Here is a 16,790-nt window from a genome sequence, read left to right on the forward strand (position 1 = left end):
TTTGGCACATCCTTGTCTAAGCTTGTCAGCAGCATATCAATAGTGACGTTTATCTTTATCTCATTCCTAGTTTGGCACATCCTTGTCTAAGCTTGTCAGCAGCATATCAATAGTGACGTTTATCTTTATCTCATTCTTAGTTTGGCTGATCCTTATCTAATCTTCTTAGCTAAGCTTATCCATATCTTAGTGTATCCTCACAGTATATCCTTAGTAAAACTTATCATTATCTCATTCGTAGTTTGGTTTATCCTTATCTAAGCTTATCCAAAGAATATATACCTTTTATTAATACTTCAGACTGTTTGCATATTGAAGCACAACTTTATAAGATAGGTTTGATTTAACCCTGTTTCTGTTGGTTTCTTTTAGGTACTGTAATGAGCACCTGCCTTGCCCGCCACATATATACTGGTCGGCCTGGTCACCATGGGAGCGCTGCACAGTGCCGTGTGGTGGAGGAATCCAGTCGCGACGCCGGACCTGCGAGAATGGGAATGAATGTCCTGGATGCAGCGTGGTGAGTTACACACTGAGCTATTTTTTATTTATTTAATGCAGAGATAATTACCAATGCAGTAATAGTCATACATATATCATAACCTGTGTGATCTGTGTATTTAATGTGTTCATGTGGTTCATATAATAATATCAATATGAAATTCATGTCGTTATCATATCCTGTAAGGATTCATTGCTAAACACCTTAGGTATGTATTATGAATTTCTTTTTAAATTTCATAGAATTTCTACTTCCTGCAAATAGAATTTAAATTGCTTACATTCAATTCAATATAAATTTAAATTCAAATCCAAGAATTGAATTTGAATTGATGGGTCATTCTCAATTTAATTTTTAATTTTATACAACCCTGATTTAAACAAGCTGAATTCAAGGCAATGATCTACAGTAAGGCTCTATAGTAGCATGGTAGCTTGGACATCTGTAAAGCCACTGTGTTGATGACAACATTTGTTGTGAAAAGTGCTATCTAAATACATTTGAATTAAATAAAATTAAATATAGTAGGCTATCCAAAATAAATTTGCCTTAGCAAAAAATATAAAATTAAACATAGGTAATTAACAGCTAAGACAGGAATAGAAGTTTAAGGTGCTCTTAAATCTGTCCGCTGTGGGTGCCTGACTGGTTTTAGCAGGAAGTGAACACACACACGCCCACACTTGGAGCCAATGAGGACAGTTGAGTGGAGGCACTTCTTTAAAAGTCCCCCTGAGCTTCAGCATGAAGTTCGTCTATATATTTAGGAAAAGGATCCTGTATTTATGGAGGTCATTGCGACAGTGTTACAGATAAACTCTCAAACGGAGCTTCTATTATTAGATGCTGAATATTGCACCAGTCTAATGCAATGCGTGTTGACATAGATTCCGGAAAGACCGTTTTACAAATGCCACTGCGAGTGTCTGTTACCCTGCTTTTTGCTGGGCGGATGCTAATGACAGCGAGGCCCGACTCTCAGACAGCCTGGATTTCCCAGCCTGCGCTGCTCCTTCTGCGTTTTTGAAGTCCATCGCCCACTGTGGGTTTACATTAAGCCTAACTCACATGACCGGGGTGTACTTTACCAGGTTATTCTGGGAAATGAGTTGGTGAATGTAGGGCAGACACGCTGAGCTTCAGCTTTTTGGAGCTCGGGTCTGGTGATGAATGTAATGTCGCTCGCTTCTGGAATATTTTGAATAGTTTTGAATAATTTTGTAATGGTTTATTTAATCACATGATATAAAACAGAAACGATCAGATAATACATATTTACAACAACACCAAAGAACATATTGCTAATTTATGAGTATCAAGTTAAGTCATAATAATACGTTTTTTTTTATATGACTGCCTACATGATGTGTAAATGGGTTATATGCCTACTGTTTTCTTTGCCTGGAGGTATCCGCAGGGCCTTCTAGGCCTTCAGAGAATATCTAATGAAGTCTGGGAATTTTAAATATGTTTGTAATTTCTGCTTAATAGAATCACCATGTTTATACATTCTGCTGGTATTGTATGGTATACTGCCTGTCCAAAAAAAAGGAAAAGTCTCCACCTGGATTTAAGTAATTAAATGATGTGGGGTTGATGCTGCAGTTGGTCAGGTTTAGGTTCAGCAGCAGTATGTGCTGAAAGAATGAGGTCAGCTGACTACCTTAAATATACTGAATATTGACCAGGTTATTCTATCAATGGACACGGCCATATTACAAGATGATAATATCAGAATTCATGGTGCTGGAATTGTGAAAGAGTCATTCAGGGAGCATGAGATCATCATTTTCACACATGGATTGTTCACCACAGAGTCCAGATCTTAACCTCATTGAGAATCTTTGAGATGTGCTGAATGGAGAGGAGCTTTGTGCAGTGGTCAGACTCTACCATCATCAATGCTGCTGCAAGATCTTGTGAAAAATTAATGCAACACTGGATTAAAATAATTCTTGTGACATTGCAGAAGCTTATCGAAACAATGCCACAGTGAATGCGTGCTGCAATCAAAGCTAAAGGTGGTCCAACGTAATATCAGAGTGTGACCTTTTTTCAACCACAATGTCCACTCAGCATATCTCCTCTATTGTGTCTAGACAGTAGTAGTAGATAGAGCCAAGTAAGTGGTCCCATTGGTAAGGACTCCAGGACCTGGACTTAGAGTCATAGGATGTTTTTACACTAGTACTATTTGGTCCAGTTAAAACAGGTCATTTGTCTCTTTTGGGCAGGTGAAATCAGTAATCGTTCTCAAATGTGGACTAAAACAACAGTACTGAGACCTAATAGCCTATTGATTTGTGGTGGGAACTTGATCTGGTTTCCATCCGACTCGACTATCAAATATACTCCTCGGGTTTGAGCTAAACAGCTGTTAAATATTCAGTATAAAAGTGTAAAAGCAAACTTTTGTCCAATCAGAAGAGACAGCAGGCTATTGTGGTTAGTTTGGATGCATTTTGGTGCATTTAGGTTTTTAACTTTGTGAAAACAAACCAAACCATAAGAAAAAAAAAACACACTAAATAAGCAATCTAAACAATTTATTTGTACCAAAGAAATGAACTACAGATGTAAAAATGCCCTTAAACTTCAAATTAAGCATTAATGTAATTAGAAAGATGAATCAACCAGTCATACTCTGATTCAAGTGTTTGGGGGCAATCACAAGCTATAAATGTAAGCAGTATTCTGAACTGGATTAAGTCTATTCTGTGCCAATGCTCTCTAGATTGCTAGAGACATATATAGACATCTCATATATTTGCTAATGTCTTTGACAAGCAAAAACAACCCAAAAATAATAATAATGTGCCCCATACTTAGTTTATTAATGATATTCAGTTAGAATAGATGTGTCATCGGAAATTGGTAGTAGTGTAGAAGTGGGTTGGCATTTATGCACTAAACTAAAGACCTCGCTGACCCTTAACAATATTTATATAAGTATTTTTTTTAAATAAAATAATTAATGCTTGTTTCATTATTATAATAAAATCATCAAGAGAAACATTTTAATCCTTGAGCTCTATGTTTGGGTAACACTTCACAATAAGAGTCACAAATAACAGAACTAAACAACAGTAATAAACACTTTAATAATGATAATGAACTAATGTCTCAACAAATGATTAATTGACACTAGCTGAGGCATTGAGACAGTTAAAAATGTTGTAGTGATTAATAATATATTGACTGGTGTATTTTTTTGTAATTAAGTTTTTTTTTTTTTTAAATCAGTTTTAAACAAATATTTACAGTAAACTCTTTTTAATTTCACCCACCCACATCCATCACACCTTACCCACAATTGTTGTGGTAACAGTTAAGTTAAATATGAGCTATTATATGCATATATATATATATATATATATATATATACACTGCTCAAAAAAATAAAGGGAACACTCAAATAACACATCCTAGATCTGAATGAATGAAATATTCTCATTGAATACTTTGTTCTGTACAAAGTTGAATGTGCTGACAACAAAATCACACAAAAATCATCAATGGAAATGAAATTTATTAACCAATGGAGGCCTGTATTTGGAGCCACACACAAAATTAAAGTGAAAAACACACTACAGGCTGATCCAACTTTAATGTAATGTCCTTAAAACAAGTCAAAATGAGGCTCAGTATTGTGTGTGGCCTCCACGTGCCTGTATGACCTCCCTACAACGCCTGGGCATGCTCCTGATGAGGTGGCGGATGGTCTCCTGAGGGATCTCCTCCCAGACCTGGACTAAAGCATCCGCCAACTCCTGGACAGTCTGTGGTGCAACGTGACGTTGGTGGATGGAGCGAGACATGATGTCCCAGATGTGCTCAATCGGATTCAGGTCTGGGGAACGGGCGGGCCAGTCCATAGCTTCAATGCCTTCATCTTGCAGGAACTGCTGACACACTCCAGCCACATGAGGTCTAGCATTGTCCTGCATTAGGAGGAACCCAGGGCCAACCGCACCAGCATATGGTCTCACAAGGGGTCTGAGGATCTCATCTCGGTACCTAATGGCAGTCAGGCTACCTCTGGTGAGCACATGGAGGGCTGTGCGGCCCTCCAAAGAAATGCCACCCCACACCATTACTGACCCACTGCCAAACCGGTCATGCTGAAGGATGTTGCAGGCAGCAGACCGCTCTCCACGGCGTCTCCAGACTCTGTCACGTCTGTCATGTGCTCAGTGTAAACCTGCTTTCATCTGTGAAGAGCACAAGGCGCCAGTGGCGAATTTGCCAATCCTGGTGTTCTCTGGCAAATGCCAAGCGTCCTGCACGGTGTTGGGCTGTGAGCACAACCCCCATCTGTGGACGTCGGGCCCTCATACCATCCTCATGGAGTCGGTTTCTAACCGTTTGTGCAGACACATGCACATTTGTGGCCTGCTGGAGGTCATTTTGCAGGGCTCTGGCAGTGCTCCTCCTGTTTCTTCTTCCACAAAGGCGGAGGTAGCGGTCCTGCTGCTGGGTTGTTGCCCTCCTACGGCCTCCTCCACGTCTCCTGGTGTACTGGCCTGTCTCCTGGTAGCGCCTCCAGCCTCTGGACACTACGCTGACAGACACAGCAAACCTTCTTGCCACAGCTCGCATTGATGTGCCATCCTGGATGAGCTGCACTACCTGAGCCACTTGTGTGGGTTGTAGAGTCCGTCTCATGCTACCACGAGTGTGAAAGCACCACCAACATTCAAAACTGACCAAAACATCAGCCAGACAGCATAGGTTCTGAGAAATGGTCTGTGGTCCCCACCTGCAGAACCACTCCTTTATTGAGTGTGTCTTGCTAATTGCCAATAATTTCCACCTGTTGTCTATTCCATTTGCACAACAGCAGGTGAAATTGATTGTCAATCAGTGTTGCTTCCTAAGTGGACAGTTTAATTTCACAGAAGTTTGATTTACTTGGAGTTATATTGTGTTATTTGAGTGTTCCCTTTATTTTTTTGAGCAGTGTATATATATATATATATATATATATATATATATATATATATATATATATATATATATATATAGCACCCATATGGCTGCTCAAAAATATAATCATTTTAAAATGTAAAATAATTTGCATATTTTCCTGGAACTGGCCATGTTATGATCAAAATTTTACCAGGCACGTTTTTTTTACTTATTTTTAAATATATAGACTTTAAATATATTTTTTGAAAATGGTTTTGAAAATGGTTAGACTAGAGTGTTAAACCATATAAAGTGCCATACCTAGTCATTTACTGATATTATTTTGTTTGAAACATCATATAAATATGTTTAAAGCTCTAAAGGTAAATGGGTTTTTTGTTGATGCTTTACTGCCCTGGGATGTCATCGCTATTTTTAGAAAGAGAAGGGATTCCCAAGTAATTAAGCTGAGAAAACAAGGAGCGATTTTGGATGAATTTGGAGCAATTTTGTATTGTCCGTCCGTAGGGATTTAAGGGTTAAACAGTGTAAGTTACTGTACAGGGTTTTACACCATCCCTGTTTGCCAAATATACAAAGTGCAGAATGATTCCGATGGTATAATACAAATTGTATATCTTAAAGTTTCACTACAACTTTTCCATTAGAAAACTTCCTGTTTGCACCTTTTCATAATGTACAAAACTTTCTGTAATGTGAAACATTGTGCCACTGCCTGAGACATAGTGAATGTAAGCAATGCAACCTCTCAAAAAAAAAAAAAAAAACTGCCACAGTTTTGTTCACAAACTAAAACTACTGGAGACTTAGCCTTGAGGGTACCGTCCCAGTGACAGTTTGCTCCTTGTTTCCTGCAAGTGTTCAGCCCTCGTAAAACTTAAAATTGTATATATATATTTTTTAAATGTTGTAGCAGTTTATGTTTGCTTTCTGGCTACCAACATAAACAATGTAGCAAGTACCCAAATAGATATTTTTTGTTTTTTAATACTTTCACCTTGTGCAGTTTATAGAGTACTCAGTTACTCACTGACACTCTCAGTAATGTTCCGGTACTACATTGACCACCTGTGTGCTGTACAGAGTTCATTGGCGGTTCTTGCAAAACGTGTTGACTTGTAATCGAGTTCAGACAGTTCTCTGAATCCCAAAAGCAGCACTCTATCATCGCTTCTGTGCCCTTTTCAGGTGTGTGTGTGTGTGTGTGTGTGTGATTGTGTGTTCACAAGGCCAGCTGTCTAAGGCCTATCACAACGTGGATGACATCTTAAACACCTAAATCTTGCAAACCAAACCATGCCAGGAATTTCAAAAAGTGTGTGTGTGTATGTGTGGGTTCATGTCTGTACATTTTCAGCACACACATCTAGTCTACCAATTCATATACACTATTGGTCAAAAGATTTAGAACACCCCAATCTTTCACCTTTACTTTTGTGCCATTTAAGCTCTTCAGGTCCTGTCAATAACCAGAAATGGCACAAAATCAAGTGTACAAACTTTTGCAGTAATCTGCCTAACTATTAGACATATAAGTCTTTCCTTTAGAGAAATTACAGCTGGAGACAGAGTGGTGTGTGCTGTTTCCTACACCTTTAAAAGACTCTTGGAATCTGATACAGGAAGAAAACTGGTACAGGAAGAGTCAGGTCTGGCTGACCCACATGGCAACACCGTTATCTCAGCTAAACATTGTAGTAAGTCTCAGTTTTAGCAGTGAAGAGAAGAATTAGAGGTCTGACAGGTGAATTAGTACAGTAATAAAGTCATTGCTAAGATGAGAAAATAAAAAAGAAATCTGCTTGTCTGGGCCAAATAGCTCTGCTACTGAACAACTAGAAATAGGGTTGTTCTAAAACTTTTGACCAGTGGTGTACATGTTATATATTATTACAATATTTTATATGGCAAGGCTTTTACTAGCAGTAAAGTGTTTTTTTTTTTCCTGATAAGCTGATAACAATAATGTAATTTTAGAAATGTCAGTTAACAGAAATCCTGGGGGTCAAGTGGAGATGTGAAAGACCAAGAAAACTTTCCAACAGCAACAGTTTGAAAATTTGATTGTAGAAAACAGAAATGACAACCCCCCCCCCCCCCCCCCTTTTGGCTGCACATGACCTTCAGGAAAATTTAGCAGACCATGGAAAAGTGGTGCACTGTTCATCAGTACAACAACACCTGCACAAATATGACCTTCATGGAAGGAATCCTTTCTGCTCCCTCACCACATAATTCACCATCAGCATTTTAAATCTTTTTCCATGGCCCTCACAGTCCGCTGACCTAAAGATCATCAACAATGTGTGAGTAGACCTCAAAAGAGCAGAAGTGCATGCAAGATGACTGCAAGATTTACAGAACTAGAAGTGTTTTGCATGAAAGAATTGGCCCTCAAAATCCAGCAAATAAAAAATGAACTGAGATATGTGCCAACAGGGGTGTTACTAGTTACTGACCATGCATGGTGCTCAAATGTAAACCTCAGGCTGTTCTCCTTTTTTGTCTTTTTAAAGCTGAAGCTGCAAAACACCAAAAGAACATAACTGTTTAATCAGGCTACTGCTTAAACACTCACCTTAACTTCTGTATGCTATTGTAGAACACTATATACTAGGGGTGTAACGTTATGTGTATACTTTATGAACCATAACGGTATAGTGGTCATGGTTTGGTTCGCACAAGAGCTTGCAGAATACACGATAAACAGGCAGTCTATAGGAGACTTGTGGAGCCAATAAACGTAACCGAATGTGTAGCTGTAGCACTGTTGCTATTAGCAAATCTTTACTGACTTTGCCTAAAGCCTGCCATGAGAGGTTTAGGTCTGACTGGAAACAGTGCACCGGAGAGTGCACACTGGGGCACACAATGATTTTTCTGTACCGTTACACCCCTAATTTCTAGCATTGCACACATAATGCAAAGAAATCAAACAGCAGGAATGAAATTTGAATTTGATTTGAGTGTCATGGAGTGACTCAGAATGACAGTGGGTCTTCAGATCTTTAGTAATGAATATCCAGCATTTGCCTTGGTTGAGATGACCAATGAATCTGTGTGTGTAGGTACCGCCATCATCTCAGAGATAGACATGTTGTCATGCGTCACAGGTCCAGAAGACCTGGTGTCATGGCGCAGGGTTAAATTAGAACACTCTGGTGCATTTTAACAGGACAGTGCTTGTCCACAAAGCTTGCCTTCACACTAAGAACAGTAAGTACAGATTTGTACTTAAAAGAGTACAAAGCTTGTCGCTGGGGCTGTACCTTATATTGAGGTACAAAAAATACCTTTCAGTGAAAGTCCTTTTTTGTACCCATGGTTTTTGTGCCAGTATAGATTATAAAGATTATAAACATTATCATTAACTGAATATGGCTCAAAAACTTGATGATCGAAAATTGTCTGGCTTTTAAATAAAAAATGTGCAATTAAAATATATATTGTTTATTAGTACAGTGGAACAGAATACTGAATGTACCCTTTGGCTGGTTAAATGGTACAAATTTGTACTTATTGCTGTTAGAAATTACTTTGTACTTTAGAGGGAACAAATCTGACCCTGTAAAGACCAATATTGTACATTTGAGGGTACAATTATGAAGAGTGTACCTTTGAGTACAAAAAAGTACTCATATCGTACCTCTGTTTTTTAGAGTGTTGAAGACACAGATGCTATGCTGTGTGCAGCCGCATCGGTAGACCTATCGCCAATTAAAAATTCAAAGCATGACTTTTTACGTGCTATAAAAAATCCACCAAGTGTTGCTGAAATCAGTGTTCCTTTTTTAATGATTTCTTGTCTCTGGTAAATTTTATCATCATTCCAAAAACCACTGCAATCCAACACTTCCTTCTGGGGACAGCTATTTTTGTAAATACTTCTTTGACAGGAAGTCTATAGGGGACATATATATGACTTCACATCCTCTGTGTGTGTGCGTTCCATCCGAATCAATTTACTACCACTTTAAGGAGGCTGGCTATTTTTATCTGCCTGGTGAAAAAAGGAAGCAACAAATTACATTGACTGTCTTTGGACGGACAGACAGATGGAGAAAATAAGAGAAGGACGGGGCAGTTGAGAGGTCACTGCATTACACAGTTTTTCCGCTGCTGTTCAGTCCCATTTCACTTCACTCCAGAGACACACCCTGTCTCTCTGAGGGGTGAAGAGACTTTAATTGGAGTTGTGTGACTGCTCTACTTTAATCACACTGAGAAACAGACAGCTCTAAGAGGGTGTCTGTCTAATATATGATATATTCTGATATAAAATACTGTGTAACTGTAGAGAGTAGGCTTGTGTTTTTAAAAGAATTGCTATGTGTAATTCTGGTCTTATATTAATGAAAAAATGTTTTATTCGTAAGATTAAAAATGTCCTGCCTTTACAGTTTATATATGGAAACTAAGATGTCCCCACCACAAAGACGTTTACATGTACCTCCCATTCAGCCTATAGCTGTTTCAGCCTACATTGGTGTAGCATCACCAATTCATTTTTTTTTTGCTGATTGGCTCCACCCATTCAGTCTATGCAAAGATCTTTTATTGTTTATTAGTCCCTTAACTCAACAGCCGACTTTGCAGTGCTAGCCTCTCATCTCTTTTAATGAGCAGGGAACAAAATACTGGAACCAAATGTTTTTTAAAATCACTAATAAAATCAGAAAACGGTTTTGTAGCGTTTGACTTAATAGTGGACAAAAAAAAAAACATGCTTTTCAACTAGTATTGGGTACTGCGTTTGCACAGATCTCCATATTGAGGGGAGCTTTCCCCTGTAGATCCATGAGCCTTCTCTAATTTCAGCAAAAAACTGCAAGCTGATTGGCTCATTTTGTTGAAGGTAGCTCAACAAATTCAGCCTATAGCTGTTTAGCTGCATCAATTAAGTCTGCATCTTTTGCAATTTAACCCTTTGCTGTGGAATTTTGTTCTGTATGCATTCTGAAATACTGGGGGATGTTAACTGTTAAATTAGTCGATGAGAAAGTGGAATTACAAGCTAATCAAAGATTTCTGGAAAAGAGATTAAAAATTGCTCTATTTCTGACAGTTAGGAACTAAATGGATTATTCTAGCTGTAAACATTTTTATTTAATTTTTTTGCCCCATACTACTATTTGCAATACAGCAGATCCAAAAAAAGTAGATTATTTTTAGATATTTGCCTAAAAATATATAAGCAGTGCAGTGAAAATATGAAACACTGGTAAACCGAAATTACTCCAAAAGGGCATGGACAACTCACCCAGGAGAACAGGACAACATCTGAAGAACTGCAGGTCTCACTTTCCTCAGTTAATGTCATTGTTCATGATTCAGTAATAAGAAAGAGACTGGGCCAAAATTATATCCATTGGAACCTTATGTCCTGTTATATCTGGCATAAAACTAACACAGCGTTTCAGAAAAGAACATCATACTGAAAGTCAAACATGGTGGTGGTAGTGTGATGATCTGGAGCTGCTTTGCTGATTTAGGACCTGGACAACTTGCTGTAATAGATGAAAACCATGAATTCTGCTCTGTACCAGTAAATTTAGTTTTGTGACCTTAAACTGAGGTGTACTTGGGTTCTGCAGCAGGACAATGATCCAAAGTACACCAGCAGGTCTACCTCTGAATGGCTCAAAAACAAACAAATTTTTTGATTGTTTTGTTGAGTGGCCTATTCAAAGTCTGATTGGATACTGTGGTTTACCTGCTCGAAAACCCTCTAGTGTGGCTAAATTATAACAAAAGGTGTAAAAGACTCATTGCCAGTTATCGCCAGATGGAAAATAGTGTAAATCCAATTACAAAAAGTAATTTTTTTAATATTCTTGGTTTAAATATTTTATGTTTAGTATTATATCCCAACATAGGTTAGGTATGTTAGAGCAGATACACACCCTTTGTCATCATCACATATAAAAATGTAAGACATGGTCTAAACAGTATGAAGTGTGTTTGAGTTCAGAGCTTCAGAGCTTGTTGTGGATAGAGGAGTGCGTGTGCGTTTACTGATGTGGAGTGTATTGTGCGAGCTCTTTAGGAGGGATTAGTTTGTAATTGTGATAAGAAAAGAGATAAGAAAACACAGAGACACAGCGATGCGTGTAAATGTGTCTGATTACAGCTGATATAAGTACCCCGGTGTGTCTGAGCGGTCGGGAGGGGTGTGTGCAGAGGTACGTGTCGTCTCTGTCTGCAGCGCAGTGTGTGCTGGCAGGAATTAATGTTGCCATGACCACCTGCTACTCTCCCCAGGTAGTGGACGTGTCGGACATTAATTGATGAAAGATGGCTTACATCTGTTTCAGGTATTTTACCTCTTCCTAAGCAGCGATTTTCTTCAGACAGGCCCGCCGGTACTCTTTCTCTCTCTCCCTCTCTCTAAAAGCTTCCATATGATCTTCACTACAGTGAAGGAGAGACCAGTTTCAATTAGATTATTCGTGTCAGAACATCAGAATTACAGCTGACCAGGCTTGATGAGGGATTTATTTAATAAGGTTAAATGCCATCCTGCTGTTGTGCACAATAAAGCATGTAGCGTTAATTAGCCAACCGTAATTGCTGGTGCGCGAATAAGCGGCTTGGCCGAGCATTTAAATCCTCATCTTATCTTGCATTGCCACGTTTCGCCTGTAACAAAATCAAGGCCAATAAAGTGTTATGTTTATATTTAAGGTGTTATAAACCAGCTCAGACTGCTACACAATGTACTCATGCAGAGTAAATACCTTTAATCGTGCCTTTTATTCAGTCAGTAAAGGAAGTCGTGCGTGTTTTGAGACAGATGATATCTCAGTTTTTGCGCAGTGAAAATGCAAAAGCAGCATTATTCATTATACATTATTTATTTTCTTAGTGAGGTTTACCAACATTTGCATAGAACATGAATTCATACTACCAATCACTATTGCAGCTTCTGAATAAAACTGAGCTCAAAAAAACAAACAAAAAAAAGTTTCCTGCTGCTGAAAACTTTGCCGCAAATGATGCCCTGTACATTGTGACAGTCGAGATTACTTATAAAAACAAGTTGGTTGCATCACTTACTCTTAAGTTACTGTGTAACAAATCTACTTTAAAAAAGTTTGGGCCAACACATTGATTTAAAATTTAAAAGTCGTTTGCTAATACACACATACACCATAACATTGAAAACACACGTCTGATAATATGTAGGTTATGTAGGTTTCCCTTATTGCATAAAAAATGGCTCTAACCCTTTGAGACAAGACCAGGGCTGCATCCAGAATCCCCAAATTTACTCCTTTTTCATACTGATCCTCCTCCGAGACCCAGAAACTGATTTAGTGACATCATCTTGCCGCCTGTCTGAATACCGGAAGAGACAAAAGAAGCCTCTTAAAATCCTCCTCAAAGTGACTTCCAGCAGAGAATACACCAGAGTATACTACACAGGAAGACTTTTAGGAATTTTGGAGTGACATCACTGTTTCCACGCCCACAGAGCACATGAACATACATTATTTATTTATTCATTTATTTATTTATAGTTTTTGTGATACATACTTCCAAAACTTGCACTAGAGTAGAATATATACAGCTCTGGAAAAAAAAACACTTAAAATTAACTTTTGATTTTACCAAATGAAAAACCTCTGGAATATAATTTAAGAGGAAGATGGATAATCACAAGTCATCAAATCAAGCTAAACTGCTTGAAAGTGTTTTCACCAGAGACAGCATAAAAGTTATCCAAAAGCAGTGTGTGAGACTGTTGGAGGAGAATGTGCCGAGATGCATGAAAACTGTGATTTAAAACCAGGGTTATTCCACCAAATATTGATTTCTGAACTCTTAAAACTTTATGAATATGAACTTGTTTTCTTTGCATTATTATTTATTATTATTTGAGGTCTGAAAGCTCTGCATTTTGTTTGTTATTTCAGACATTTTTTTTCCGCAAATAAATGCTCTAAATGACAATAATTTTTATTTATTTACAAACATAAACCTATAAAAAGCTAAATCAGAGAAACTAATTCAGTTTTTTAAGTATTCCAGTTTACAACACATCTTGACAAGTGGCATTGTGGTGCCACAAGAAAAACATTGTTATCTACTTTACCTGTTAGTGGTTGTAATGTTATGGCTTATTGTGTAAACAATATTTCCTTTTTAAAAACTAATTACACTTACTGTATATACAGTATAAGTACCCTGGATTTTAATGTCACAAAATGCCCTAGTACACCATTTTAGAGAAGAATATACATATATAATAAGTCTATATTTGATTGTAATATTTTTTTATAACTGATACTAACAAATTTTATTTAATATTAAATAGTACACACTCAATAATTTTGTTAATTGTTGATGTTAAATTTTGTGTAGCTACCAACAGGCATGCCCTATGGGTTTTTGCACTGCTCCACACACTGCTACACACGTTGGGGAGGCACCTGTGACAATTCATATCCAAGATAGCAATGAACGTCTGACTGTTGAGCAATATACATCTGTCTAGGTTGTATTGAGTCAGTGGTGCACCTGTGTTTTCTGTTGCCAAGATAGCAATACGCCAGAAATGTACCTGAACACACCTCGCTTCCAGACCACCACATCCATCAGCACAGATATATTTACAAGCTCTGTTGTTATTTAAACTGCGCAGGTGAAAGGTGTTAAAATAATCTGTTGGCAGTGTGTAAGATAGAAATGAGCATCGTGACGTGCCTTACACAGGGTGTAAGATAGACCCCAGATGTCTTGTCTTGGCTGATTAACAACATGTGTCAGTTTGAGGGTGTGTTTGTTGAAACTAAGAATTCTTTTCAAGCTTTTGCATTATTTCTAGCTGCCAATATTGTAATGGTTACAGCCTCTCATTGGTCTAGGTGTTTTCTAGTCAAAACAACAGGGTTAGCTTTAGAGAAAGCAGGTGTATCTATCTCTCTCTCTCTTACATGTTGTTAGCGCTGCTGTGCGGTACGAAATGAAGCGGTCGCGGTCTGGGAATTGAACTCGATTTGTCCGAAATGAAATTCACACAGGGTGAATTCAGAACAGCTCCGTAAGCGCTTGACTCGGACACTGGCTGTGCCGGGAGGATTCCTGGTTAATTGAAACAGAGGGCAGAGTGAAAGCTTCTCCGGGGAATCTGAGCACATTCCTGCGTGATGTAATGATGTCAGCTTTCATCGCGCTCATGGAGGGAGTGTACGGTACTGCGCAGGCCTCAGCGGCCCTCGCTGTGTACTTGCCAATGCTGATAATTGAGCTTAGTTGTCTTTGGAGGCCTGGTGCGATTTGGCCGGTCCCTCAGGTGAGGCGGCGGTAATAGATGCACTCAGAGGATTGTGGGTAATGGATGGCGCTTTGCTGCTTTTCATTTCAGCCGGGGCTCTCGTGCCGCTCTTTTGATTGCGTATGTGTGTGTGTCTGTGTGTGTGTGTGTGTGTGTGTGTGAGAAAGTGTGTATGGGAAATAAACAGTGTGGTGCGCAGTAATGAGGAAAGTGAAGAGAGGTGAGATTAGCCATTAGTCAGAAGAGGGTAAAGGTCAGGGGAACAGAGCAAAGCCCATAATCCTTGCCATCCCTGCCATATTCCCACCAGTGTAATAATAACACTTTAATGGAGTAATGCTCCCCTCCTGCAATCACATCCAGCAAAAAAAAAAGACTCCAGAGAATAAAGCGAGCAGTGAGCACAGATGGTGGGAAACGAGAAAGACATGAAAAGTAAGTTTTTTTTTAGTGTAGTATGAAAATATAGTCACAGATACTGATTTTAGAGAGTTCTAAAAAAATAAATAAATAAATAAATAATAATAATAAAAATAAACATTATGACCACAAATGGACTCCACTGGTTTAATTAATCTGCTTCCTGTTGTTTTATGTGCACACAAAATCATATCAGAATAAAAAGACAACATCCTTGTTCCTAAATTATTGTCCATTTTATCTGCTCCGCTAGCCATAAAGGAGCACTTTGTAGTTCTATAGTTATACAAAATAATACCAAATAATAGCTGCTCTTTTGTAGTTCTGTGTGGTTCTGCCTACTGAGCAACAGAGTGGATAATAAAGGCGGATAAAACAGTAAGCATAGAAGCATAGAAACAGAAAGACTACAGTCTGTAATTATAGAACTGTAAATATGCTCAGTGGAGCTAAAAAAAAAAAATACATAATGGTTCAGTGCTTTAAAATAAAGTATTTGTACATGTTTATAATTCAAACTATGGTTTGTTAAGATAAAAAGTGTTTTGGTGTGTCAAGTAACTTCTTTATTATTACAAAAAATACTTTTTATATCTGACAAAATAAGTGGGGTCTAATATTGACTACTTGTATCAGCCAGCTAATGATTAGATTTGATTGCGATGTTTTGTTTATTTTTTCTGAAAAAGCAAAATAAGATCAAATCAGTGATTCCATCAGATCTCAAATGTGATGTAACATAATACTCCACCACACTTACAAACAAGTCTTTTATCTCTGTTTATTATTTCTTATTTATCTCATCTTATTCACTTCTGTTGCTACTTTCTTTTCACAAATGTATGCCTTGGGCATCTTTTTTATTGTCTGTTTCATGATCTTTTCTTAAAATTCACATACATTTTTTATTTTAATAAATCAGTTACTTTATGCAATGTATTTATTTATTTATTTAATACATTGTACTTTAAGGATATAAAGTATGAATATAAATAATGCATTAGAGGGGGTGTTGTTGGCACTGGTGTGCTGATTATTGTTATGTTCATAGTTTATGGTAAGATTTTACAAGAAAAGACCAAAAAGTGACGTGCTTCTTTATCAGCACTCTGCAAGGTAAAATTGTTCAATTCTTTCAGATGCACTGTTGGTAAAACATATTTTCCCAATCATTAGGGGAACAAGCAACAGCCAAAACATTAGGCAATGTATTAGGTTATATGGATCAGATGGTTGGGCTTTTGTATGAAACTTTATTACAAGTTTCCCCATCTGTTATAACTTAACCTCCTAAGACCCGGACTTTTGCTTGGGGTGCATTCTCCATTTCTCCTAGATAGTTGGGATTAGTAAGATGTAACAATTATAAAAAACTAAACCTTGTCTTTTTTTGCAAAAAAGTAGTTTATTTTAACATAAAAAACCTAAATTTTATTTTTCTACAGTGAGTTAATACACTAGTTTTAAACATAAAATTGGAGGAGATTTTTTTACATGGTCAATGTTTTTGTCTGGACTGGCTGTATAAACCTTTGACTGGGATTCCCGCCATCTTGTTTTCAAACGATTGAATGTAATGTTGTCATGTGACCACTAGGCGGTAAGGGCAATGTCTCCATATAAGGTCAAAGGGTCAACATTTAAAATATTATGATATTAAAT

The 16,790-nt window shown here is 37.8% G+C and overlaps 1 protein-coding gene across 2 annotated transcripts in view; it reads left to right on the plus strand.

The window, feature by feature from the left end:
* The window catches only part of sema5a (sema domain, seven thrombospondin repeats (type 1 and type 1-like), transmembrane domain (TM) and short cytoplasmic domain, (semaphorin) 5A), a 281,050-nt gene that overhangs the window by 205,854 nt on the left and 58,406 nt on the right, over nt 1-16,790 (plus strand). For both annotated transcript variants that reach the window (XM_049485501.1, XM_049485492.1), the window contains exon 15: nt 373-520. In XM_049485501.1, the coding sequence (XP_049341458.1) occupies nt 373-520 (148 nt within the window). The remainder of the gene's footprint in view (nt 1-372; nt 521-16,790) is intronic.

The sequence above is a fragment of the Astyanax mexicanus genome, chromosome 1, assembly GCF_023375975.1.
Source record: "Astyanax mexicanus isolate ESR-SI-001 chromosome 1, AstMex3_surface, whole genome shotgun sequence".
In the NCBI taxonomy this organism is placed as follows: Eukaryota; Metazoa; Chordata; class Actinopteri; order Characiformes; family Acestrorhamphidae; genus Astyanax; species Astyanax mexicanus.